General features: G+C 31.6%; 2 protein-coding genes across 2 annotated transcripts in view; both read left to right on the forward strand.

Moving 5' to 3' along the window:
• The first annotated feature begins 471 nt into the window (after positions 1-471).
• On the forward strand, positions 472-20,967 carry LOC111706854 (uncharacterized). Its single transcript, XM_023479783.1, has 6 exons — positions 472-558; positions 1,492-1,674; positions 10,907-11,028; positions 19,671-19,763; positions 20,672-20,799; positions 20,914-20,967. The coding sequence occupies exons 1-6, from the start codon at positions 536-538 to the stop codon at positions 20,965-20,967; spliced, it is 603 nt and encodes a 200-aa protein (XP_023335551.1). The 5' UTR covers positions 472-535.
• Positions 20,968-25,843: 4,876 nt separating this feature from the next.
• The window catches only part of LOC111706855 (uncharacterized), a 1,657-nt gene continuing 577 nt past the window's right edge, over positions 25,844-26,923 (forward strand). Inside the window, exons 1-2 of the mRNA XM_023479784.1 lie at positions 25,844-25,928; positions 26,680-26,761. Of these exons, the coding sequence (XP_023335552.1) occupies positions 25,859-25,928; positions 26,680-26,761 (152 nt within the window). The 5' untranslated portion in view covers positions 25,844-25,858. The remainder of the gene's footprint in view (positions 25,929-26,679; positions 26,762-26,923) is intronic.

Genomic DNA, 26,923 nt, shown 5'->3' on the forward strand with positions numbered 1-26,923 from the left:
AGGGACCTATACAGTAGACCAGGGACCTATATATTACAACAGCTGGTCCTATATAGTAGATCAGGGACCTTTATAGTAGACCAGGGGTCGAAATTAATGAATTTGAACTACGTCGCTGTTAATTACCTTCAAGTTCAGCTCAAATTTATTCGGTCCAAAATTTTCTCAAATCAGAATATATTAATGTTAAATAGATCTTAAAAAAGAAATAAGTTTTAATACAATAACGTTTTTCGTGTAAATTATTTGGGGTCAAAAAAGCATTTTAATTTAAATCGTTATATTCAAATTTTAGGAATCACCACCCCTTACTCGCTTATCTATTTTATCTTAAATTTTCCCTAAAAAATGGGAAGATTTGAATATTTTATTTTAAATTTTCCCTAAAAAATGTGAAGATTTGAATATTTTATCATCTTGTTTCATTTTGACAAATGATAAGTTGAACCTGATTTTAAATATTTCAGGAAAAATGGTTGAATTAAAGGAAGTGAGGGTTGCTGGTGAGAGTGCACAGGAATAGAAATGTCTAAGCATGTACAATATTTACGACATAAGGAACACGAATTGTTAGATTTTCAGAGGCAAAAATTTTAAAAAATAATTCCATTTATTCTTTCTAATGTTCCGCTCTAAGAAATGTCAAATTTTCATTTTACAAAATTTGTTGGAGCATCGGATCCAAATTCAACTCAAGTAGCTCAATTCTTGAAATGTTCATGAATGATAAGTTGCATCTAGCAAAATTTGACCAATGATGCTACAAAGTTGAATTTGACTCCAGTGCTCCAACAAAATATGTAAGATGACAATTTGTAATTTCTTAGATTTGTACGTATCAATCTTTAACACGCAAAAAGTGGAATTATACTTAGCCTCCTTCCATTTTTAACAACCCAACCCAGCTCCCTTGCAGACATTAAAAGTGCTTGAAACCTGGAAACTACATTAAAGTTGTAATATGTCAGTAATGATACCTGCAGTCTGCCTATCTAACTACATATCTGCCTCTTCATATTTATATCTGTTTGTATTATACTATCTATCTGCCTCTTTATCTTTAATCTTTATATATCTGTTTGTCTTACTAACTATCTTACACTATCTGTCTGACTATCTGCCTTACTATCTGTCTGGGTATCTCTCTGACTATGTGTCTGACAATCTGTCTGACAATCTGTCTGACTATCTGCCTTACTATCTATCTGACTATCTGTCTGACTATGTGTCTGACTATCTGTCTGACTATCTGTCTGACTATCTGTCTGACTATCTGTCTGACTATCTGTCTGACTATCTGTCTGACTATCTGTCTGACTATCTGTTTGAATTTCTGCCTGACAATATGTCTGACTATCTGCCTGACTATCTGCCTGACTTTCTGTCTGACTACCTATTGTCTGTCTGCTGCAGTATGCTCAAACATTGGAAATTTAAATTCATTAATAAATCCATTATTTTCAAGAAAAATAATAATTTCTGAATTGACAGCGACAGGAGGGGACATCAACAGTCACAGCTACAGCAGCAGCATCCGTTAGAGGAACAGCTGCATCCTGAGGAGCAGCTTGAAGCTGCTGATAGTACAGCTGTCAAAGCTTTAAGATTACTGACACCAGCAACAGCTTGTTCTGCCGCTATTTCCCTTATTTTAGCAATATCTACCCCTTGCTGGTGAGAATAACTTTTTTAAAAGGATTTATTAGTTATATTTCTTTTCATTAGTTTAATTGCTGATCAACCACAGTTGGAAATTGAGAAATCAGAGAAATTTGTAAGAAATACGTACATGGAGCTAGCTGGTTGTAAAATACGTACATGGAGCTAGCTGTTTTAAAATACGTACATGGAGCTAGCTGGTTTTAAAATACGTACATGGAGCTAGCTGGTTTTAAAATACGTACATGGAGCTAGCTGGTTTTAAAATACGTACATGGAGCTAGCTGGTTTTAAAATACGTACATGGAGCTAGCTGGTTTTAAAATACGTACATGGAGCTAGCTGGTTTTAAAATACGTACATGGAGCTAGCTGGTTTTAAAATACGTACATGGAGCTAGCTGGTTTTAAAATACNTTGATTTATTTTATTCAATAAAAAACATTTTTTTGTTAAACATTTTTAGTTTTATCTCTTGTTGTTTGGCCAAAGCGTATTATTTTTAATTCTTGTTTTTGTTCAGTAATCTTAAGTCGTCTTTTTAGTATCTTTTTTTCCTGGAATCTTGGACTCTTTTTAGTATATTTTTGGTAGTGAATTATTTATTGGCTATTAGAAGATTTGCATATTTGCTGTCCTGGCTTTGGCACAAGATTGACATATTATTATAAATGTGAGGAAAACATCCCTTGCTTGATAAATATATAAATACTCCAAAAACAACTAAACTAAATAATATATTTATGTTGTAAAAAACACAAGAATCCAACCAGCTACAAGCCTGGGTTCTGTAAACACAAATAAAAGAAGAAAACATAGACTTATAAGTTTTATTGTGTCTTTTATCTTGTTGGGAAAACTGTAGTGTAGGTTTAATGCACGTTATTAGCTTTTAACGTCTTAAGAATTGAAGCAATCGAATTTCAATTGAAAATGAAAACTTTTGTTTGGTTATTGGTTAATCCCTTTAAAGAGCACTAACCTGTAACTAAATTAGTATTTTTTATCTTACATGCAAAAAAGATTAAGTATAATCAGTCACATTGCTCCACTCGTTGCATGATCCGAACCTGTACAAGGATTTACCCGTCCAGTATAATCAGTCACATTGCTCCACTCGTTGCATGATCCGAACCTGTACAAGGATTTACTCGTCCAGTATAATCAGTCACATTGCTCCACTTGTTGCATGATCCGAACCTGTACAAGGATTTACCCGTCCAGTATAATCAGTCACATTGCTCCACTTGTTGCATGATCCGAACCTGTACAAGGATTTACCCGTCCAGTATAAAGTCGATATAGCACGTTTTATGCAACAAATGTAGGCTTTTAAGATCTATGTGCGGGGGCGCAGCAAGCACTTTTGCTAGGGGGGGGGGGCGAAATATTATTTCATAATAGTGTGGGGGGTCAAAAAAAAATAATATTTCTCAACAAAAATACTAAAATGCACAAAACTGCCTAACCCCATTTGTGAAATCCGGGTTTTAAAACTGGTTTTCAGAATGATACCCTGTCTTAAGTTTTGGGCTCTGTTGGTTTCCCCTAGCCTGCCTTTTACATTAAATGTGTACAATAGCCTTAAGCCTTGAGAATTGAGAAAGATAAAATTATTTTTTTTTATAAACTAATTTAAACAATAACTTTATTGGAAATTATTATAATTATTGTTATTTGCACTGAAAAAAATTCACATAGTTTTGCTTGTCTGATGTATATAATATAAATACAGAAAACTTAAGAGGAATTTAGATTACTTTTGAAGGATCCGGTTAAAATATAAAACAGATCCTTCACAGTTTAATAGAATTTTCTCGCCAGTGGTTTCCAGCAGTCTTGATTTTACAGAATATTGAAAAGAATTTAAAATTTAAAGTCCGGATAAAATAAAATAAAACAGTGGCAGTGCATAAAGTTACAGTAATTTCTGATATTTATTCTACTGTCTACATTATAGTTAACAAGTCGGGGTGGTTGAAAAATCAAACCAAAATTTGGTCCTGATGTTTTGTATCCTGAGATGGAATTTAAAGAATTTGAACCGCGATTTAAATCTACCAAAACCCGGTTTAAAATTTTAAGTGGAACCAACCATATTTAAGATGCGGCTTAAATTTAAACCGCCGCTCAAATTCTTTTAATTCGGCCACTGTATTCTTTATTCTGCATCCTATATTCTTTATAAAATTTGTTCTATCCTGTATCCTTGTCACAGTATCCTATATATCCCATAATGCTCCTGTATTAAACCTGTACCCCCTGTATCATTGTCCCTGTATCCTATATATATATATATATATCCTATTATGCTTCTGTACCCCCTGTATCATTGTCCCTGTATCCTATATATATATCCTATTATGCTTCTGTACCCCCTGTATCCTTGTCCCTGTATTCTATAAATATATATCCCATTATGCTACTGTACCCCCTGTATCTCTTTATCCTATTTATGCTATTATGCTCCTGTATCAAACCTGTATCCATTGTCCCAGTATTCTTTGTATCCCTTTATTTTTTGTGTTTAATTCCTATATCCACTGTATCTTACTTAGTCATTCTTAAATCCTGCATCCTCTTGTATCTCTTCAGTATTCTATTTATTCGTTTATAATCCTGTAACCTTCTGTATCACCTGTATTCTAATTAGTCATGTTTAAATCCCGTATCCTCCTGTATCCTTTGTATTCTATTTAGTCATGCTTAAATCCTGTTTCTTTGTGTATCCCCCGAATTCTAATTAGTCATGTTTTAATCCTGTATCCTCATGTATTCTTTGTCCCTGTATCAGGATCCTACGAAGCCCTCTTTTCTTATAAAACTTGTGTATCCTGAGAATTTATATATATATATATATTCATATACCGGTAGGACTATACAAGTATGATATATATCTCTGCACTGTCCCATTAAACAAATGAATTTTAGCGTTATTACCACAAGATACATATATGTAATATGTATGCTTACATACAATAACATTGGTCAATAATCTGCTTTACTGCTGTAATAAAACTAAAACAAATACAAATTTAAAACTAATTCGCATTATACGTAAAGTTATGCAATATAAATTTTTAACTTACATATTTAATTTGTTTGAGTCATTTTTATTCTTTTAATATCCCCCTCCCCCTTATCCGTCCAAATTTGAAATTCCTTCCATTTACTTTACAGGGATCTGATATAATTCCTACAATAAAAACTAAACCAAGTGCCTCTGAGGATTATGGGGGGGTGGGGGGTGGAATCGGAGGAGGATTGGGAAAGATTTATATACAGATTATTTGTAATACAGACATTATCCTGTAGTCTACTTCATATAACACCTTGTAAGATACAGAATTTACAGGAAAAATAAAGGGATGTATAGGATACTGGGAAAAGGATGCAGGGTAATACAGGTTTGATACAGAAACATAAAGGGATATATATATATATATATAGGATACAGAGAGGTACAGGTATGACACAGAAGAATAAAGTGACGTATAGGATACAATAGATATAGGATTAATACGGAAGAATAAAGGAACGTATGGATACAGGAGATACAGGATCAATACAGATGAATAAAGGAACGTATAGGATACAGGAGATACAGTGTTAATACAGAAGAATAAAGGAACGTATGTCCGTATACAGGAGATACAGGACCAATACAAAGGAATAAAGGGACGTATAGGATACAGGAGATACATTGTTAATACAGAAGATTAAAGGAACGTATAGAATACAGGAGATACAGTGTTAATACAGAAGAATAAATTGGGACGTATAGGATACAGGAGATACAGTGTTAATACAGAAGAATAAAGGGACGTTTAGGATACAGGAGATACAGGGTTAATAAAGAAGAATAAAGTGTCGTATAGGATACAGGAGATACAGGATTAATACAGAAATATAATGGGACGTATAGGATACAAGGTTAATACAGCAGAATAAAGGGAAAATTATGGTACAAAGAAAATGTATGGAGCAGGATACAGGGGTTAACTCAAAACAGAAGAATAAGTTTAAATCAAAGATATATTCTAAACCTTAAACTATTCTATCCTAAACTGAAAGTTTGATTCGAATAAGGTTAAAAATTATTTCTCTTTGTGTGTAACCCTGTACTAAACCATTTGTTTGCCCAGGTCTAACTATATTCACTGATTAGTGTAAATGTTTCCAGCAATACTAAACACAGGAGTCCAAAAAGGTTACAAGCTCACTTGCAAAAAGCGATGAAAATTTTGCCAATTACTTCATTAACGCTAATACCAGAAACAAGTGCTATATCATTTAAAAATGTAAATGTCCAGGGCTACAAATGTGTCTTGTTAAATTCGTGAGGTTAACTCAAAGGACATGGTGTTTTGACACTTCAAAGTCGACCCAGTCGACATTACCTTCACATAGATGTCTTTATCTCTGTATACTAGGAAGCCAGGATAATAAACATTGTTTAGTAAAAGATGAAAAATAGATGAGAAGAAAGAATAATAAATTTAAAGAAAAACTACCAGAGAATCCATAGCACAGTCTAAGGAATTGAGTTTTTGCCACAAACTCTGATTCCTAATCCCTCTATCTTTACAACGCAATGTGATAGACCATTAAGATATTTCAAACTTTAGAATTTTGTTAGATCAAATAATATAAGTTTGAAATTGCAAAGGTTTACACAATCAAGTTGCAAAGTTTTATGGATGAGAAAATTAGAGTTTGGGGCAAAGACACATTGTCTTTGTCTGTTATTGCTCTAACGGAAGCGTTTATATTTCCCTTCCTTGAAAAACCGTTCACTTATTTCGGTAATTTGAGGGTAAACTAAATAGCCTATAGCCTTTTATTGGTATTAGTCCTAATTTTCAAAGACAACTGCAGTGGCCTGAGAAAAAGCCGTTTTATCATTCAGAATTCCAGCGCAAAGGTATGATACCTTTGCATAGACACTATTTGCTGCTTTTTGTCATAGTCATTGACTTTTAAAATTTTTTACATATTAAATTAAATTGTAGTATCTTCAATAGTTAATTGTAGACATCTTTAACCCTATCCCTGCTGGGGTACTTAAAAACCAGGATACGCTGGGGGGGGGGGTCAATTTGACCCCCCCCCTCTAAATCCCATGTTTTATGTCCAAATATGACAAATGATACATCATTAGAAAGCTCTTGTGCTCTACTTTTAGAATCTGCAAAAAAATTTGCAAATTTGCGAAAATTGAATTTTTTATCGCAAAATCCAGTTTTATAGTAAAATGTTTGCAAAAAAAATTTGTCCAAAAAATGACAAATTATACATTTTTGAAAAGCCCTTGACCATGCCATTTCAAATATGCAAAAATTTTTGCAAAATTTTAAATAACCTGATTTTTAATCAAGAAAAACTAAAAATGTGCAAATTTCCTTTGACAGGTTGTTTGCAAAAAATTTGCTATTTTTTTCGCAAAACTTGTGCAATCCGTTTCCTTATGTCATAGGCTTTCCAAAAAGCTAAATTTTATCAAAATCTGACAAGTGAAAGTGGGTCAAAACAAAGATTTAGTTTGCTACAGGCAAAAGCAGTCATTCAGGCAGTGTGCCTGAGGACTCAGGCAGTTAGAATTAAAGCCCGGTTTTAGGCCTAAAGGGAGGGCTTTGGGTATGTAGGAAAAGTCAGAAAATTTCAACAGCCTCAGACCAATACTTTTTGAGTTATGTAAAAAAAACTACAGGGGGGGGGTCAAATTGACCCCCCCCCCCCAGCAGGAATACGGTTAATTTTTTCAAAATTGTTTTTAAATTGTCTATTTTCAAAATATAACTTATTATAAACATTTGATGGTTTTATACGTTTTCCCTACTTCCCCAGGAATACTCGTGATTTATTTCAGAGTTGGAATCTTGGAATCTGTTTGTCTGAGAAAGAAAGTCGTCTTTGTAAAAACGTGTTAATTTGTTAAATCATGTTTGAACACGAAAAAAGTTTATAATTTTTTGCTACTTCTAAAATCATATGTTTTTATATTTTATTATATAATGGCTGACACATGATGTCATTGAAATATGATTTTAGATTTTATTGGGCTGCTGTTACTGAAAAAAACGTTTATATAGTGTCTATGCAAAGGTATCATGCCTTTCCGCTGGAATTCTAAACGATAAATCTGCTTTTTCTCTGGTCATAGATATCTTTGAAAAGTAATTAGTTTACCATAAAATTACCCAAATGAGTGAACGGTCCCTTTATGCTGATTTAAAAGTTCTGCCCTTGTCCCTGACATTTGACCTATCAAACATAAATTGTGTCGGTGTATGCGTTTTTTTATAAAAAAAAACTTCTAAAAAGAAAATTCTGTATGTTTAAAAATTGTAAAAATGATTGACTAAAATTTAATTTCTAAATGAACCAAACGCATTTTACTTTATTATCTTTTTTTACCAACAAATTAAGCAAATATTTGAAAAATACCTTGTTCCATTTTTTATTTGCAAAAATAACAAACTGCAAACATTTGTCCTCCTGCATAATTTTCATTCATTTCTATTTTGGAATTTAATTATAATTCTAAACTTCAAACATTATTTTTGTTTGAGCTTTCTGTCCCACTAAGCTTGAAACAAATTGGACATTTAGGAAAACTAACTCTTACAACAACAAGAGTTTCTTAAAAAGTGATTTCAAGCAAAAACGGTAGAATAGTAGAAGATAGGGCATTAGGAATTTATCCGAATAGTGTGTACGCTCTGTAACCTTTTATATGACGTCATTGGCTGCAGTATTGGTTTTAAATTCAAACAATCAACATTAAAACTCTAGTTATCAAATATATTAATCATTGTACGTGCTAAAAATGGTGGGAAAATAGGATAAGATGCTCTACTGCTAAAATAAAGCTAAATTGTGATTTTGTTACGCATCTCATTAGGATGAAAAATACCACATATATTAAAGCAAAATTTGTTAGATGTCATTAAGTATAGTTTTATAATAGTCTAAAACAGAATTTTAGGCCAGTAACGTGAGCAAGGCCCAAAAAAACCTTGGTTTTAAGTAGCCAAATTTTTTTAACCAATTACATTGAAATCTGTGTTAAGATAAAGTTTATCTAGAAAGATAATAAAGTTATGCATTTCTAAAGGCAAATTATGTAAAAAACGCAAGTTTTTGGTGATGGAAATGCTTAAAAGTCCTAAAATGTTTTTAAATTATAGAAAAGACGACATTCTATGGCTTCTTATTGAACCCAATTGAGGCGTCTGGTTTTTCGTATTAATCCTAATGCCTACTCTTTATATTTCAAGTGACTATCCATGTTAAAGTTAGAAAGTACCCCTTGAACCTTCGTTCAAGCCAATAAGGTAATAATTTATCGTTTTCTCTCTGGAAATTGATATTTTCAACTCTGGTTTCTATTAAAAAGGTCTGTATAAAATGTTTTATAGTGTTTGACCGCAAGAAAAAGTAATGTGTCAGCATATTATCTAAATTTAGTTTTCGCCTAACAGGGGTCGTGTTTCACCGCGTACATTAAAGGACGGGCACAGTCGGAGACGTCCTATGTTTGTAAAAGCCCGGATGGGAAAATCCCATTTAGTGGAAAACCCTGTAAATATGATGAAAGGTCTAAAGTTACAAGCATGCAGAGAATGTAGCAAAAAAAATGACTGCCCATTAGATATTTCCTGTAATTTAAATTCACTATTTTAAACAAAATTTAAATTGCCTGTATTAGAAGTTCAAATGCAAGCATGTAAAATTGATGCTATTGCTGCACTTTTCCACAAAATTATTCACATTCGGAAAATGCAAAAGTCCTACTATCAAATGAAAGCTTTAAACACAAAAGTAAAAATGTTAGAGGTAATTTTGAAAATTCTGGCAATTCAATCTTTGTTCCAAAAGGGTTCAAATGCGTATTCCATTTTAAAAAGTGGCATAGAAAAAAGTATGTATAAAAAGAAAACTGAGGAAAGATCAAAAACCAGAATAGAACTATTGTTTCAAGGAAAGATTCATTAACAATATTAAAACTATTGTACTAAGGTTGTACACTGAGGAAAGATTCATAAACAATATTAAAACTTTTATATCAAGGTTGTACACTGAGGAAAGATTCAAAACGAGAATAGAAATATTTTATCAAGGTTGTACACTGAGGAAAGATTAAAGAACCTGAGTAGAACTTTTTTCATTAAGGTTGTACACTGAGGAAAGATTAAAGAACCAGAATAGAACTATTTTATTAAGGTTGTAAACTGAGGAAAGATTCAAGAACCAGAATAGAACTATTTTATTAAGGTTGTACACTAAGGAAAGATTCAAGAACCATAATAGAACTATTTTATTAAGGTTGTACACTGAGGAAAGATTCAAGAACCAGAATAAAACTATTTTATCAAGGTTGTAACACTGAGGAAAGATTCAAGAACCTGAGTAGAACTTTTTTTATTAAGGTTGTACACTGAGAAAAGATTTAAGAACCAGAATAGAACTTTTTTATTAAGGTTGTACACTGAGGAAAGATTCAAAAACCAGAATAGAACTATTTTATTAAGGTTGTACACTGAGGAAAGATTTAAGAACCAGAATAAAACTATTTTATTAAAGTTGTACGCTGAGGAAAGATTCAAGAACCAGAACAGAACTATTTTATTAAGGTTGTACACTGAGGAAAGATTCAGGAACCAGAATAGAACTATTTTATTAAGGTTGTACACTGATGAAAGATTCAAGAACCAGAACAGAACTATTTTATTAAGGTTGTACACTGAGGAAAGATTCAGGAACCAGAATAGAACTATTTTATTAAGGTTGTACACTGATGAAAGATTCAAGAACCAGAATAGAACTATTCTATTAAGGTTGTACACTGAGGAAATATTTAAGAACAAGAATAGAACTATTTTATTAAGGTTGTACACTAAGGAAAGATTTAAGAACCAGAATAGAACTATTTTATTAAGGTAGTACACTGAGGAAAGATTCAAGAACCAGAATAAAACTATTTTATTAAGGTTGTACACTGAGGAAAGATTCAAGAACCAGAATAGAACTATTTTATTAAGGTTGTACACTGAGGAAAGATTCAAGAACCAGAATAGAACTATTTTATTAAGGTAGTACACTGAGGAAATATTTAAGAACCAGAATAGAACTATTTTATGAAGGTTGTACACTGAGGAAAGATTCAAGAACCAGAATAGAACTATTTTATTAAGGTTGTACACTGAGGAAAGATTTAAGAACCAGAATAAAACTATTTTATTAAGGTTGTACACTGAGGAAAGATTCAAGAACCAGAATAGAACTGTTATGTTTGGAAAAAACTCCTCTCCAGAATATCTCTCCAAGAAAACAATCAGCGGCATGTGGACACTATGCCAAACCAAATGTGAGTAGAAATGAAATCTTATGATGTGTCAAATGCGGTATTAGTTCTACAATACAAAAGCAATTTTTACGCTTGGTTATTTATCTACAATTGCCAGGTGTACCACATGAACTACATGATAAGGGATGGTTCATCTGATCTGGAAACTATTTTATTGTGGATATAGAGATCAATTGTTAATCTTTAGATTGATTTAGTTTTTATTTGATATCTCCCCATGGTAATTGTACCCTGTCGGGGGTTGAAGTCTGAAGGGAGATTCAATCATGGGTATAATTTTCATAGATCCTCAAATTAAAAATGCCCACGGTGAATATCGATATTAAGCGATCAGTATTATGCCGCTATCTATATGATATATGCTCTACACTCATATTTATGCTATCATTATTTTTTCTGACTTATCCCCATATATAATTCATTTTCTCAAAAACTAATAAACCTAAGCTTATGAAAATTGGTTTAGCTGGCCAAACGGCTGAACCAAATTGGCTGACATTTTTTGAGGGAAACCCATGGGTACCCCAGGGTTGACATAGATAGACTAAAAAAATCGAATTTTAAAAAATTTCACGGGCAACTCTGGGCAATTATTTAAAACCAAGCGCGGGTAAACGGCGGTATTAACTATGAATAGCCTGGGCAACGCCGCACCGTGGAACTTAGCAAGCACTATATATAAACTGTATGTATGCAGCAAAAAATTTTAAAGTTTCCCAGCGGTAGGCCTTCTTCTTGTACTAGATGTTAATCCAAGCACTACATATTGCAGCCATGTAAGCAATTTTTGAAATTCCTGTTTTTTATGAATATTGGCCTGGTTTTCTCTTGAGTACAATATTACTTTTGTATGGAGGAAAATTATAGTTCCTATTTTTTAAATTTATTTTCAAAATACAATCCTAAATATCAGGAAAGGACTATGGGAAATACAGGGTGTCCCACGAAACATGACAGTTGGTAAATAGTTTTAAATGTCTTCTTCCATAATTTGCGAAATTCTTTGATACCAAACAGAAAGAAAAAAAATATAACATTAAATTTGGGAAGTCATTTTATAGAAAAATTGATTGCAAAGTAAAATATATTTGAATAAAAGATTTTTTTTAACTAAATAAACTGCAAAAAGTCTTTAATATTTAATATAGTATAATAGAAGAAGACATTCAAAACTATTCACCACCTGCCATCACTCAGGCCCTCAATGGGCTTAAGTAACATCTTTCAGATGTAATATTAGGCCTAGTTGTTACCCTCCCAATATTAGGCCTAGTTGTTACCCTCCCAATATTAGGCCTAGTTGTTACCCTCCCAATATTAGAATTAGTTGTTACCCTCCCAATATTAGGCCTAGTTGTTACCTTCCCAATATTAGGCCTAGTTGTTACCCTCCAAATATTAGGGCGTTCTGTGAAATTCTAAATCTGTTAACAATTCCTTTCAAGAAATTTTATTTTTCTCTACATATTAAATTTATATACGAAAGGGTCTTAGCTAACATTATATTTGATTTGAATTTAATGAGAACAATTGAGTTTAAATTAACAATGCTATTCAAAAGTTTATTAGGAAGACTGTAAAGATATTAATTTCTAATTTCGGCGTAAGAAAAATATTTCTAAACAATTATTGGATCTAATTGTTCTACAAGCATTGTTCATATATACATACATAAGTCAATTTAATAAACCCATTTGTTTATTTCAATTTGTTAAGTATTCGTCTGATTTCCAAATTATAAACCAAATTGTAGAATAGCAAGTAGTAACTAAACTACGTAAACAAAGTTGAGCCACTTCTCTTGAGTTTAGTCTACGTAGTTCAACTACTGTTAGCTATTTATTAAATTTAGTCCAAGGGTTCTACCTCACCAATTGCATTACTTTTTTGAAGCCATGGACATTCACAATGTACGTTTGTTTCTAGCTTCAGTTTGAAGGGAGTATTTGGAAAAATCTTGATAGATTTCGGCGATAAAGCTAATATATGTTTGGTTATTAGTGTCCAAGTGTTCTCTGAATCCCTGTGTTCCCGGATTATGAATGCTATAACTTGAACTGTTTTGTCTATACCTGGAAGAAAACACTTAATGTCTGAATGCCGGACAAAATCAACATTCAAGATTAATATTAATTCTCACATTTATTCATCCATGCATCTCCTTGCCCCCTAGCTACAACTCATACCCCTCCCCCCATACACAAAACTACCGATAGCATGTCCGATTAACGATAGTACAGTATACACATTTTTCTGAGAGGGAGTTTTTCTATTTTAAAAAGTAAGAAATTCTAATAATTTCCTTCTAACTCTTCGGCAGCATAAATCCTTAAATTATTTTTTTTTTGAGAAACCACAATCTATAAAACAATAAAAAAATGCAGCAAGCAATATCAGGAAACTCATTGATCCACGACCAGACAAAGGTAACGTGAATCTGATATGCCACTTTAAAAATGAAGACCTGCACCTAATATTATTTCCTTAAGCTTTTTAATTGGACCCAAAGTAGTCTGAGCTGGAAACTTTTGAATGTATTAAATGCTTTAAACTCGACTCCTCTATATAGCTTGGGATTTTACCAATGACAGATCAGTTAACTTTCCATATTGAAGAATGAGCTAAACTCATATTGCGTAAATATGTAAAAGATTCCAGCTCTGGTTTAACATCATGCAATATTATGTATCATCAATCGATCTTATGTAGATATAGTTTGTGCTGTTTTAAAACAAATAGTTTTTACTGTATAATAAAATAATAATTGAAACAAAATAATGAATTTGAGCGACTTCGCTGAACTATCTACTGCCGGTTCAAATTTGAACCACTGTTTTAAAGTTTAAGATTAAGGAAATATTTGAATCGGTGATTCAAATTTGAACCCGCGGTAAGAAGTTCAAATTCATTAAATTCGGTCCTGGGTCTGTGTACACTGCACAATTGCTGTGCTTCATGTTCTTTGGACAACTTATAATCATAACTTAAGCGAACAGTCGTCTGACAATTCCATAGTTTTATGGGTCTCACTGTATCACGCTCTTGGATCCTCGGTCTCCAATTTGGTGTAAACTTTAGAGAAGGATAACTCAGCTAATTATTATTAGACCTGGGGGAGCTGAATCTTCTTTGAATGTTATTATAAACCCTCCTGAGACTAAACATGAAACTAAGAAAGATAAAAACTCCTAGAGTGGGAAGAGTAAAGATGGGAAAGGAAACTCCTATCGTGTTAGGGCTGGTCACAGAAGGAAACTATATGGGATGTGAAAACAAACTGGATTATCCCGTTATCGACCGCATCGTTCAAAAAGTTTACGAGCGCGGTTAGAACCAACCAAAAATTAACAAACGCGGACCGAACTGGACACAGTCAGAGGAAACCAAGAATGTAAGGCAAGGAAAGGCAATTGCGGTTGTGTATACTCTGTGTACATATTGAAACCAGTTCTCTCTGGGCGGAATTTGTAAACAATAATAGATGCATCAGTGTTCGTTTAGTATCCGAGGAGGTTAAAAGCATTAAATTTTGATAATTTTGATAATTCACATAATAATTTCCTATGATCAGAATATTGCATTGATTTTTTATGTGAATGATGGATCCCATGTCAGGCTTCGACATCCGTCTTGTGTTTACATTAGCGCCCAGAGACAGTTCACTGCCGTACTAAAGATGTGTACACTTCTGAAATGACTTTCCTTGCCTTACATCCTTGGAGGAAACGGTCGCTGATGAAAACACACGGGATTTTCCATTGACGACCACGTCGTTACAACCGACTAAACTTAACAAACGTGGAACGAACGGGCCTTGAAAACATTTTCAAAACAAATGTTAACAACCAAAAACAAGTACGTACACACCCTTTTACTACCCTACACTCACCTTTAACAATAAACATTTTAAGATTAATTTCTTTATCATCATAAATACATGATAAGTAGCCATGAGTTAGCAACAAAATCGTTGACAAACGGAACAACAATTTTAATCAAAATGAAAAGGATCAAAATTGCCTGAAATGGATTGATTTGGAAAAGATCGAATAAAGAACAAACGATGGAACCAACTGTTTAATAAAAATCAAGAACGAGTTCAGCCATAACTTCTTGGCTCACTGTTTGATTGTCCATTTTAGGGTTTTACAGTTTCAATCTAATTATGTAATTTTAAAAACCTTGATATTTAATATGTGTTTTTTCCATATACTTTTTTACATTATTGGAAGGTCGTTGTTTATACCGTTTAAACCGTTACCTTTATACAAACATTCCTTCATCTTAACAAAGTAGGGAGAAAGCACTCTCAAATTTAAAACTTTATATATCTGGATAAAGTCTTGTGATATTATACTTTAAACTAGATTTTCAAGTTTGCTTCAAATGTTCTAGATTTGGCAATACAGAGCTTTAAACCTTTCCTACCAGAATTTATAATATTTTCTAAAACACTACAAACAGAAATTGAGTGGACCTGAACCCAGAAATAAAAATGTTATGCTAATCAACATATTTCTAGAAAGAAATAATCTTGAGTCGAATAAAAAAGAAAAGAATATTTTTTTAGGTTTTATTTCTAAAAAAAATTTAAGTGAATGTCGACATAGTTTCCAATAAGTAACCCTCCATTTATAAAGTGGGATGCCTAGACTTACAAACGTACAGCTGTAAACCTTTTTTTGATGACAGATGAGATATCCTAGTTTTTTTTAACCAACAACGATTATGTTTAATTGTGGTTTCTCTGTTAAGTAACATGCGGATTTATGCATTGTAAAAAATAGAGGAAAATGTCCAAGTTTCATAAATTTTTGAAAAAAGAAGGTTTCATTTTCACACTAGTTGGGCTGCCTTCTTTCTATCTATTATAAAATATGACTTTTTAAGTTTCATTCAATAATATGAAATTTTATCTGTTTTTAAAAGTAATATTCATTGCCAACTTTGTCAAGTTTTAAGGGACGCACTGTAGTCGAAAATATTCACATTTCTAGTATTTTCATATTTAAAGGACGCACTGTAGTCGAAACTATTCACATTTCTAGTAATTTCATATTTAAAGGACGCACTGTAGTCGAAACTATTCACATTTCTAGTAATTTCATATTTAAAGAGAAGCACTGTAGTCNCAGATAGTAAATATTTATCCATAAAACTACACTTAAACCTCTATTAAAAAATTCTACAGAGAAAATATTCCTTGGATAAACTTTAAGTTAGGAATTGATTTTCTTTAAAGGAACTGTAAACGAACCTTTGAAACCTATTGATCGCTTTGCATGTTATCTGTTTTAATTTAGTAATATTATTATTCCCTCTCTGGGAGTCACAGAAAATAAATATCTCCTTTTCATTGGACTTTTTCTGGGGGGGGGGGGGGGGGTAAAAGATGTTTATTTTTTCAATTTGTCTATGAAAATTTTTCGTTTCAAATATTTACAAATCCATAGAAAACATTTTTTTTAAATATATATGTAAAATGTACAGTGATATTTCATTTGTATCTGCACTTTATCTTTTTTTGGGGGTAGGGGGCTAAAAGTGTGTCTAGAAGAGACGGAAAAATTTAAATTTTCTTTTTTTTCGAATTTCATTATCCAAGACCCATTAAGAATGCATGAAATGTATCCTAGTATAATGTTCTTGCTTTTTCATTATGTCCTGAGAGATAGATTACTTCGTCATAACAGTTGTATATAAATACATAAATCTTTCCTTATTAAACCATTCATTTATGATAATATATACAGTAGGCAGTTCGTTACATGTTTATACAGTTACAGAGACAGTACAACAAAATTGTCATATTCATTCTTGAGAAAATAATAAAAAAGAATTTTTAAATCTTTTTATTTTTGGTTTCTCAACTTTTTACTTGGGCATCCTAATTCATCATTTTGAAGTAACTGCATGTAACAAATACCTTACTCCATTAGTACTTTAAGTCTGCATCAATCCAGATACAATCCTTTAAATTCGAAAATATGTCATAATCGAGATACAACCAAGAATGCAATGCAAGGAAAGTTAATTGCAGTTGTGTATACTCTGCGTACATATTGAAACTAGTTCTCTCTGGGCGGAATTTGTAAACAAGAATAGATGCCTCTGTGTTCGTTTAGTATCCGAGGAGGTTTAAAGCATTGAATTTTGATAATTTTGATAATTCACATAATAATTGTAGAGAAATAGCAATTAACAATTAGTTTTTCTAATTAATAAATAAAATCTAATTCATATTTGATCAGACAAAGCTTTTATGGGTACCGTTGTGAATAGGGAATTGTCATCTTTGCAAAGAGGGTCAATTGAAATTACGCTTGCAGTCTCCAAGAGCCAACATTTTGGATATTTAAAATGAAAGTTAATTTATGTAATAGGTTTGATTGAAGGATTATTGTGGGGCAACCTGATTAAAATAATAAAAACATGAATGTTTAGAAATATGAGGCCTTTGCTACTTCTACACTCAATTCTACATCCCTAAAACTATAATGCACTGCAAACTGAGATGTACACGATCTCACGCAATGTACACGCAATGTACACAAGATGTACATGATCGCACACAATAAACATGCAATGTAAACAAGATGTACACGATCTCACGCAATGTACATGCATTGTACACGAGATGTACATGATCGCACACAATGAACATGCAATGTAAACGAGATGTACACGATCTCACGCAATGTACACGCATTGTACACGAGATGTACACGATCTCATGCAATGTATACGCAATGTACACGAGATGTACACGATCTCACGCAAAAAAATAAATTTAAGCTAGAAACAAGGCGTTGCAGTATTACAATGCAATGAGTAGGGTTATCCTGGTGACCCATGAAGCCCGAGCCGTCCCTACGTTTCACCATAGTTTCAGTAGAAGTAAATATTTTCATTTACTGTTAGTACCGATTTAAGGATTCATATCTCTAATTGGATAATGCAATAGATAGAAAGATAGTTGTTACCACAGTACTATTTCTATTGGTTCAGAATAGACACCAAACACATGACTGTACCCCGATTGGATCAGACACTAATGGACTCGGCATACAAGAGTGGTTTTTAAGTCAAGGAGTTTAAAAATTGCTAGATAAATTTTAAAGTTGTCTAGATGATATTTGTGAACATTCACGCATTATAAGAGTAGAACTATTGTTAAGGTGTTTTCAATTAAACGTCATGACATTTGAATTATCATGAAAAAACTTTCCTTATTTAATAAGGTGTTTTCATTTAAACGTCATGTCATGTAAATTCTCACATTGTAAAACTTTTGTTATTAAAATGTTAGATTTTCAAATTCAAATTCACATTTTTTGCAAAGTTTACCAACATGACACATATAGTAATGTAGCTTTTAATAAGAAAATTAAAGGGACTGTCTTCCAAATTAAATTCAATTGACCTGTAATCAAAAGTGTTCAATTTCAAGAATTTCCTCCGAATTGTTTCTAAAACACAGAAATTCGCAAGTCCTACAATTATTATTATTATTTATTTAAACATTAAAAATAGTTTTAAAATGATTAACTATTAAAGAAAAGAGATTAATTCCTTATTCATTCTTGATAAGAAATAGGAACTGTTGTCAATCGAACTTGGCACTCTCAAAATAGAGTTCTCTTGAAACTACGTCTGCAGTCCCTTTAAGCAACATTTTGAAACATGTTGTTATTGGTGTGATCGGAAACAAATGCAATATTTTCTTCTAACTCTTCAACTGCATTAAAGTGTGTCATTGTTTAAAACTTAAAACTGTTTGCAAAGAAATTAGTTTCTCTATCATCCAAAACGTAGACTGTAAATCTGCTCTTACACTTTAAACTACACTGTAAATCTGCTCTTACACTTTAAACTACACTGTAAATCTGCTCTTACACTTTAAACTACACTGTAAATCTGCTCTTACACTTTAAACTATACTGTAAATCTGCTCTTACACTTTAAACTACACTGTAAATCTGCTCTCACACTTTAAACTACACTGTATAAACTTCACTGCAAAATTGCTCTCATACTGTCAACTTTACTGTAAAAACTTTCCTTTCACGTTAAACTACACTGTTAAACTACACTGTAATTCTGCTCTTACACTTTAAACTACACTGTATAAATTGCTCTTTCCCGTTCAACTTCACTGTAAAATTGCTCTTACTCGTTCAACTTCACTGTAAAAACTTCTCTTTCACGTTTAAGTACACTGTTAAAAATTCGTATTCCTGTTAAACTTCACTGGTAAAACTGCATTATAACGTTAAACTATACCAATACAATTGCTTTTCTAGCTATGGTCTCTCACGTTAAAAATACCGATGAACTCTCCTGATAAAAACACACTTTTAAGTTAAGCTACTCTGTTAAATTAAACTGCAGTTTGCGTAACAAAAATAACATATTTACCAGGCGCAGGTTTCAAATTCATAATTGTTCCACTTAAATTTTATCTATATTTTTTATTTTTAACATTTGTAGCAACGTGGAAACTTGGTTGCAACTGTTAAGAAGTTTAGAGTCATGATTGATAGCTGCAAATTCTATTTATTCTGGAAAAGTTCATGATACATGGATATCATGATATCAACAAGAATGTGATGCATTTTATGATACATTTTATTCTTTTTTAGTAAGCGGATCTAATTACAGCTGTGGTTCAATAAACTATTTTCCCGTTGAAGAATATAGAGCTGATGATGCAGATTCAACCAATGCCATTCCACGTAAGTAAAATGTCGTGCATCTGCCGCGTAGTAAAGAAGACGATCCAATAGTTGACACATATTATTCTTGAAGAAAAGTTTAATTATGCAAAGAAATCCTAATTTAACACAATGCAGCTGGTTCAATGAGCCGAGTAGAAATGAATTTAAACTATTACAATTGTAACAAAAGTGAATAAGAAATGAACAAGCACAAGGAACTAATTTAAACTTTGAATTGACGGTGAGCAAATTTGTAAAAGAATTTTCTTTACATTTCTCAGAGTTTGATTAATTTCCAAAGAATGTTCTAGAAATATATTAACTTATAAAGTAATGTTTAGAACTAAACTATCTTGCATGTTTTGTACATTTTAAATTTAATGCTTTGATTTAAAAACTGTATTTATAAATGCAACATTCCTACACTCTTTCTGTATAGTATTCCGTCTATATATCAACACACAAAAGGAAGCTGCAAATTAAAAGTAAAACTATAAGATACTATCAACTTTTAAAAACATTATATTTATTTACTGTTATATTGTATATGGCAAACCCGTATTAATCACACCGAATTAAATTTTTATTTGATGAAAATACCACAAATAATACATAAACTATGTATTGTTACATAAATATATCAATTATATTTAAGATTCTATTATAAATTATGTATTGTACATAATACATATAAAGTCATTGTATTTTAGATGCTATTCAATGCAGTATTATGTCTTGTACATTTACATATATATATTTGGTATTTTAGATGCCATTATGCAATATGTAATGCCATAAGCATATACATATTGTATTAAAGATGCTGTTATGTATCAAATATTGTACATACTTTATAAATTTATTGTATTTTAGATGTTATTATGTATCAAATATTGTACATACTTTATAAATTTATTGTACTTTAGATGCTATGTTGAACAGTAGTGGATATATCCTTGTATCCTGTATAATGTTACTGGTGGCAGAATATTTCTGTTTTGCAGGACTTTTCATCAGGAAAAATATAATTCTTATCAAAAAAAAAAACAGTAGAGTACAAACAGTTTGCTTCCATTTTAAAAATAATCAAAATTTGGGCAAAATTGATAATGAATTTAAAAATAATTAATATTTGGGCAAAATTGATAATGAATTTAAAATTTGACAGAAAGAAAAAAGTATTTACCTTCATATCTGGGATAATATTCATACTTGGAGGTAAGTGAATGTAACAAGATTTTTACCCAATAAAAACCTTTCATCTCTTGTAATTTTGAGTTATCATCAAAGAGAATAGAATATATATTAGAGGGAAATTTACTAAAAAAAAGTGTAAAACGGTCATTGTTTTGTACTGTTTCCATACTACATGTTTACTTCATATATTTGCGCTATATAACCTTTTATGCCCTGGAACATTATTCGATAGAAAATCTAAAATTAATACTAAAAGAAAACCAAAAATACTGCATATAATTTGTGAACATTTACATGAATTGTACACTTTGAACTCCCTTTCAGGCTGAAAGGGACTGACAAAGTTCATACCGAGGGATTGTCTAAATTCCACTCTAATATATATTCTATTCTCTTTGGTTATTAGATTATGTTTTCAAAAGCAGTAAATCTTTATTTCTTTTGATCTAAGTACACTTTCTAATTAATACTTAATTATCTTTAAAAAATAAAAGTAAAAAAATGTTTTAAAAAAGCTAAAAAAAAGATTTTAAAAAATTTTTAAAAAGTTTTCTCCCAATCGATTTTTTCATAAACTTTCTTTATCAATTGAAAGAAAATACATGGATGTCTCAATTTCGTTACTTTTAACACCAAAACCGAAACAATATTTTGACTGATACAAATCTTATTCTATTTCTTTCGTGTTTTACTCCAAAATTAGAAATGTTAAAAAAACTGAAGCGTATGATGATCAGTTTGAAAAGTAAATACACATTTTAAATTCCTGTTTATTTTTCATACAAACCTTTCCGGGCAAAGGAGTGCATTGTCACATTAAGTGTTTAGAGGTTTTCTTTTTTAAACTAACTAGGGGATCTTGTGCTTCTATGTTTTAAACTAACTAGGGGATCTTGTGCTTCTATGTTTATGAAAAAATATGAAAAAAGTTGAGTTTTGTCACAAATTCAAATTTTTGAATCTTTATATCTTTGCAATCTTAGGTTCTAAACCTTTGATATTTTAAACTTAGGCGTTTTGATCTAACAAATTTATAGTTAATATAGGGATTATATTAGAAAGTCAGAGTTAGCGGCAAAGGCTCAATTCCTTTGTCCTGTTTTGATGCCCACGACAAAGTTTGTTTATGTCTAAGCTTACATTTGTTTGGGTGTTTCTATATTTGTATGTTGTTGGTGTGCATATAAATATTTTTAAGCTGAACTAAGAAAATAATTTGTATGATAATGCTCGACTAACTTTCATATAAAATAATCTTACATAGAACAAAGCTTCACAACAGATTAGTCAACAATATTTATACAGGAATACTTGAATATTTCGTAGTAAAGGGACTGTTCAAGAAAATGAAATGTTTCTGAAAAGATAATTTGATACAAATATTGTTGAGCTTAGTCTATTTAAAGCCAATCTCTAAAAAATATCTTTTGCAAGCACCTTTGACCCTTTAGTAAAAGTAAATTCAACCTAATGTCTGACCGCGTCAATCTTGTTGCACCGGCTAATGAGTTAACCCGGCTAGGAAATTCAAATGTACTACGGCTGCCCGTCATTGTGATTTATTGAGCACTCCTTTTACCGAAAGGGTTTTATTTTATACTGAGGCCGAATTTAAAGAATTTAACCTGCGTCGCAGAACCGCCCCAAACCGGTTCTATTTGAGCCCCTACTCATATCTCGTAACACTGAATACAATTTAAAGCTGAACCAACCATGATTAAGTTTGAGCCTTGTCTCAAATTTGATTGGCAATAAACTTCAAGCAAGGTAAATATTTTATATTTTTTTAATTTACATACTAAATGCTGACTAAGATGATTGAGTCAAGGTTTTTGAAGACTTAAAAAGATATTGGAAAATGTGTTCCCCCTCCCCCATTTGGACAGGGTAAATAAATGTCGAAGATGAATGAAAATGAAAAATTAGACTGCAGCTATCAAGTCTTATCATTTATTTGAATTATTCTATTTCTCTTATTTAAAAAAAAAATTTGTTCATTTTGAAGAAAATTAGTTTTTTAAGGGCGGGGGACGGGTTAAAAATGTTAAACCTATAAAAACAAAATGAGATTAATTACCACGGAAAGAACAAACTCTTTAAAAGTACATATTTTTGATAAAAAGTAAATTATTTTTTTAAAATTTACATTATTAAGAGCATTTATAATTTAGTTCTGAAATTATTGCTGATGAAAGTATAAAAGAATTTGACAAAAAAAGGATAAAAATATTAAAAATATTTAAAAAAACATTACAAAATGGTGTACAATACAGTACAGTACAATGTGCAATATACAAAAGTAATTCCCAAAATTCCTGTGATTCCTGTAATTCTGTTTTCATCGAAAGTATTCATGTTAATTAAATTCCTAGCCTTGGAACACATTAGCAAAAACACAGACCAAACTCACAACACTATTAATCCAAACCAGAGTAAACTTAACCGAACTCACAACACTCGTAAACCAAACCAGAGTAAACTCAACCAAACTCACAACACTCGTAAACCAAACCAGAGTAAACTTAACCAAACTTACAACACTCTTTAACCAAACCAGAGTAAACTTAACCAAACTCACAACACTCGTAAACCAAACCAGAGTAAACTTAACCAAACTCACAACACTATTAAACCAAACCAGAGTAAACTTAACCAAACTCACACCACTCTTAAACCAAACCAGAGTAAACTTAACCAAACTCACAACACTATTAAACCAAACCAGAGTAAACTCAACCAAACTCACAACACTCTTAAACCAAACCAGAGTAAACTTAACCAAACTCACAACACTATTAAACCAAACCAGAGTAAGTTTAACCAAACTCACAACACTCTTAAACCAAACCAGAGTAAACTTAACCAAACTCACAACACTCTTAAACCAAACCAGAGTAAATTCAAACCAACTCACAGAGTTAAAGAGAGTGACTGGCAATGTCGTCTTTTTTTCAAATTCCATGAAATCTACAGAAAATGGTTTGGAACATTGAGACATTACAGAAACCAATAACTGAATAAGATTACTTATCTTCGATGATAAGAGTTAATTTTTTTTCCAAAACTGGTCCCTAAAAAACAAATAAGCCAATGGAAAATTTGTTAACATTTTTCGTGGTCGTCATTGTATAAATTATATAAGAGAGATTCTCAAAATCATCCCTCAAAAATCGACAATTTATTAGGATTTTAAAGATGTCATTTGCGCTTTTGCTGGACAAATATATGCACAATAAAACGTCTGATAGGGTATCAAATGAATCCTAAAAAAATTCTCAATAATACTACAACCTCAGTACTTAAATGTTATTTACAATTACAAATGAATTTCTTTATCCTAAAAACTTTTTTTTTTTTTTCCTGAAAATACAAATTCTATATTTTTTAATCAACTAGTAGTCAACCTTCACAATGAAAACCCTTAATGATACATGATCAAAATTAATTAAAAAACTCGTAAAAATAAAAAATCTTTTTTAAGTGAATCATAACATTGATAGATTGCAAAAGATGTGTCAAGTCTTATTTTCAATATTTTGAAATCTTACTAATATGGATATTTAACAAAATCCTTCCTTTCCCCCAAAGAATCCTGTATATTGTATGCAGTAGAATAAATTATATTAACTATATTCAGAATAAATTTTGCATTTTTATATTTTCCAATTCAATTTATAAATAAACCACCTGCGGGCACACTAGTTTATCTTTCAATAAAAAAGACATAAATTTCAGAAGATTTTTCTCCTCAAGGCGGGTAATGTGCACACTGAACACACATACATCCTGATAGAAAACTATTTTTTATCTTAAGTAAACATTTCCTTATCCTGATTAAGCCATAACATCAAACAAAGCACTGCGAACTAGACCGAGAGAGATGGTCAAATTTATGCGATATTATTGGTAAAACTTTGAGCCCTCGTAGCTACTTTTTTATTTTAAAACAAATGTGAGTAAATTAAGGATTTGTGTTCCTTTAAATAGCTCTTTGGTAAGAGCACGATACATCCCAGTTCATTTTATGTACCGGGCCGAATTATAACTTGCCAGGGAAACCAGTACAGTACAAATACAGACAATATATATGAGGCAAAACGGGACTGTACGGCGTACGCCAAATAAATGATCTCATCCTAGTGAAATTTATGTGAGAGGAGTTATGACTTGAAAAATATGAGATTACTTTAGTTTACTGTGCAATAAAAATCAAAGCTTAAAATACGTAAATGGAAATTTAGGTTCCTACTAAATATATTAATGTTAATCCATTTGGAAAAAGTGTTTTCAACTGTTTTTCTCGTTATTTTTAACTTTCTCCTCATTATTATTAGCTTGCTCGTCATTATTTTAGCTTTCACCTCATCACACATAGCCTTTTCCTCATTATTATTAGTTTTTTACTCCTTATTTCAAGTTTTCTCCTCATCACTCATAGCGGTTTCTTATTATTATTAGTTATCTCCTTATCACTCATAGCTTTCTCTTGATTAATCTTTTCCTTTCATTATTCTTAGCTTTCTTATCTCAGGTCTGCCTTGGTTCCCCCGATGTTTAGTTACAGATATGGATACGGCTTTCTCCTCATTACTCTTATCTTTCTCCTCATCACTCATAGCTTTCTCCTCAGCACTCATAGCTATTTCCTCATTATTTTTAGCTTTCTCATCATCACTCATAGCTTTTTCCTCATTATTATTAGTTTTCTCCTCATACCTCATAGCTTTCACTTGATTATTCTTTTCTTTTCATTATTCTTAGCTTTTTTATCTTAGGTCTGCCTTGGTTCCTCCGATGTTTAGTTAGAGATATGGATACAGCTTTCTCCTCATTAATCTTAGCTTTCTCCTCATCACTCATAGCTTTCTCCAGATTATTCTTAGCTTTCTTATCTTAGGTCTGCCTTGGTTCCCCCGATGTTTAGTTACAGATATGGATACAGCTTTCTCCTTATTATTCTTAGCTTTCTTATCTCTGAGATTGCAGGTCAGTCATTTACAAATTTGACCTCAGCACATAAACAAAGTGCAAAAAACCGAGACCAATAGTAAAAATATTGATTTGATCAATCAAGGGGTCATTCATTTTTAAGCCAGCCAAAAATTAGAAAGCGTAAGTGATCCTCTCCAATTTTTGAGAAAATTTGCACAACTCTAAACATTTTGGAGAATAACACATATCGGGCATCTGGAGGTTTCTGCACGCAGATTTGCCCCTCCAGTAAAAGTAAATTCAACCTATATGAAGCATAAAGGCTGCCCGTGTCTGTGGCCTTTGGTATACATAATATGCTATACTCTACTACTAAGCTGTGTAAATTCCTAAATGCAAGCGGCAAACTTTATCTAAACTTTACCCTGAGCACCAGTTGAGAATAAAAAGATTGTTCTTTTTGGGAAATATGTGTCAATTTTATGATGTATTATTTTTCAACATTCACCACGCAAATGGAACTTAAGGAAATAAATTGAATAAAGTTAGGGGCAACCGTAGAAAGCTATAGTTTTGTAAATTCTTAGATAATCTAAATTTCGACACAACGAATTTGTTGGTGCACTAAAAAAAATTTCACCTTAGTTTAGTTTAAATTATTTTTAATTTTCAAAAATTGTCAGTGCTTATTCAAATTTTATTTGATGAAAACATTAATTTTAAGTAAGTATAGCTACAGAATATATAACATGAGCAGTGACTTTCATAGTAAAAATAATGATAAATATTTTTTGAAATGTTTTAGGTACTTGTGGTATATTTCTATTTATATATCATCATCAGCATAGATGGTCTGCACACCAATACATAAACTCACATACATCCAGGAATAGTCAAATTAGTCTTCTATGTATATATAATATATATCAAGGATTTAATGCAAGGAAAGTTATTTCAGAAGTGTACACATCTTTTGTACTGCAGTGTACTGTCTCTGGGCGGTAATGTAAACACAAGACGAATGTCAAAGCCTGACATGGGATCCATCT

This window comes from Eurytemora carolleeae, unplaced genomic scaffold (assembly GCF_000591075.1).
Source record: "Eurytemora carolleeae unplaced genomic scaffold, Eaff_2.0 scaffold756, whole genome shotgun sequence".
Lineage (NCBI taxonomy): Eukaryota > Metazoa > Arthropoda > Copepoda > Calanoida > Temoridae > Eurytemora > Eurytemora carolleeae.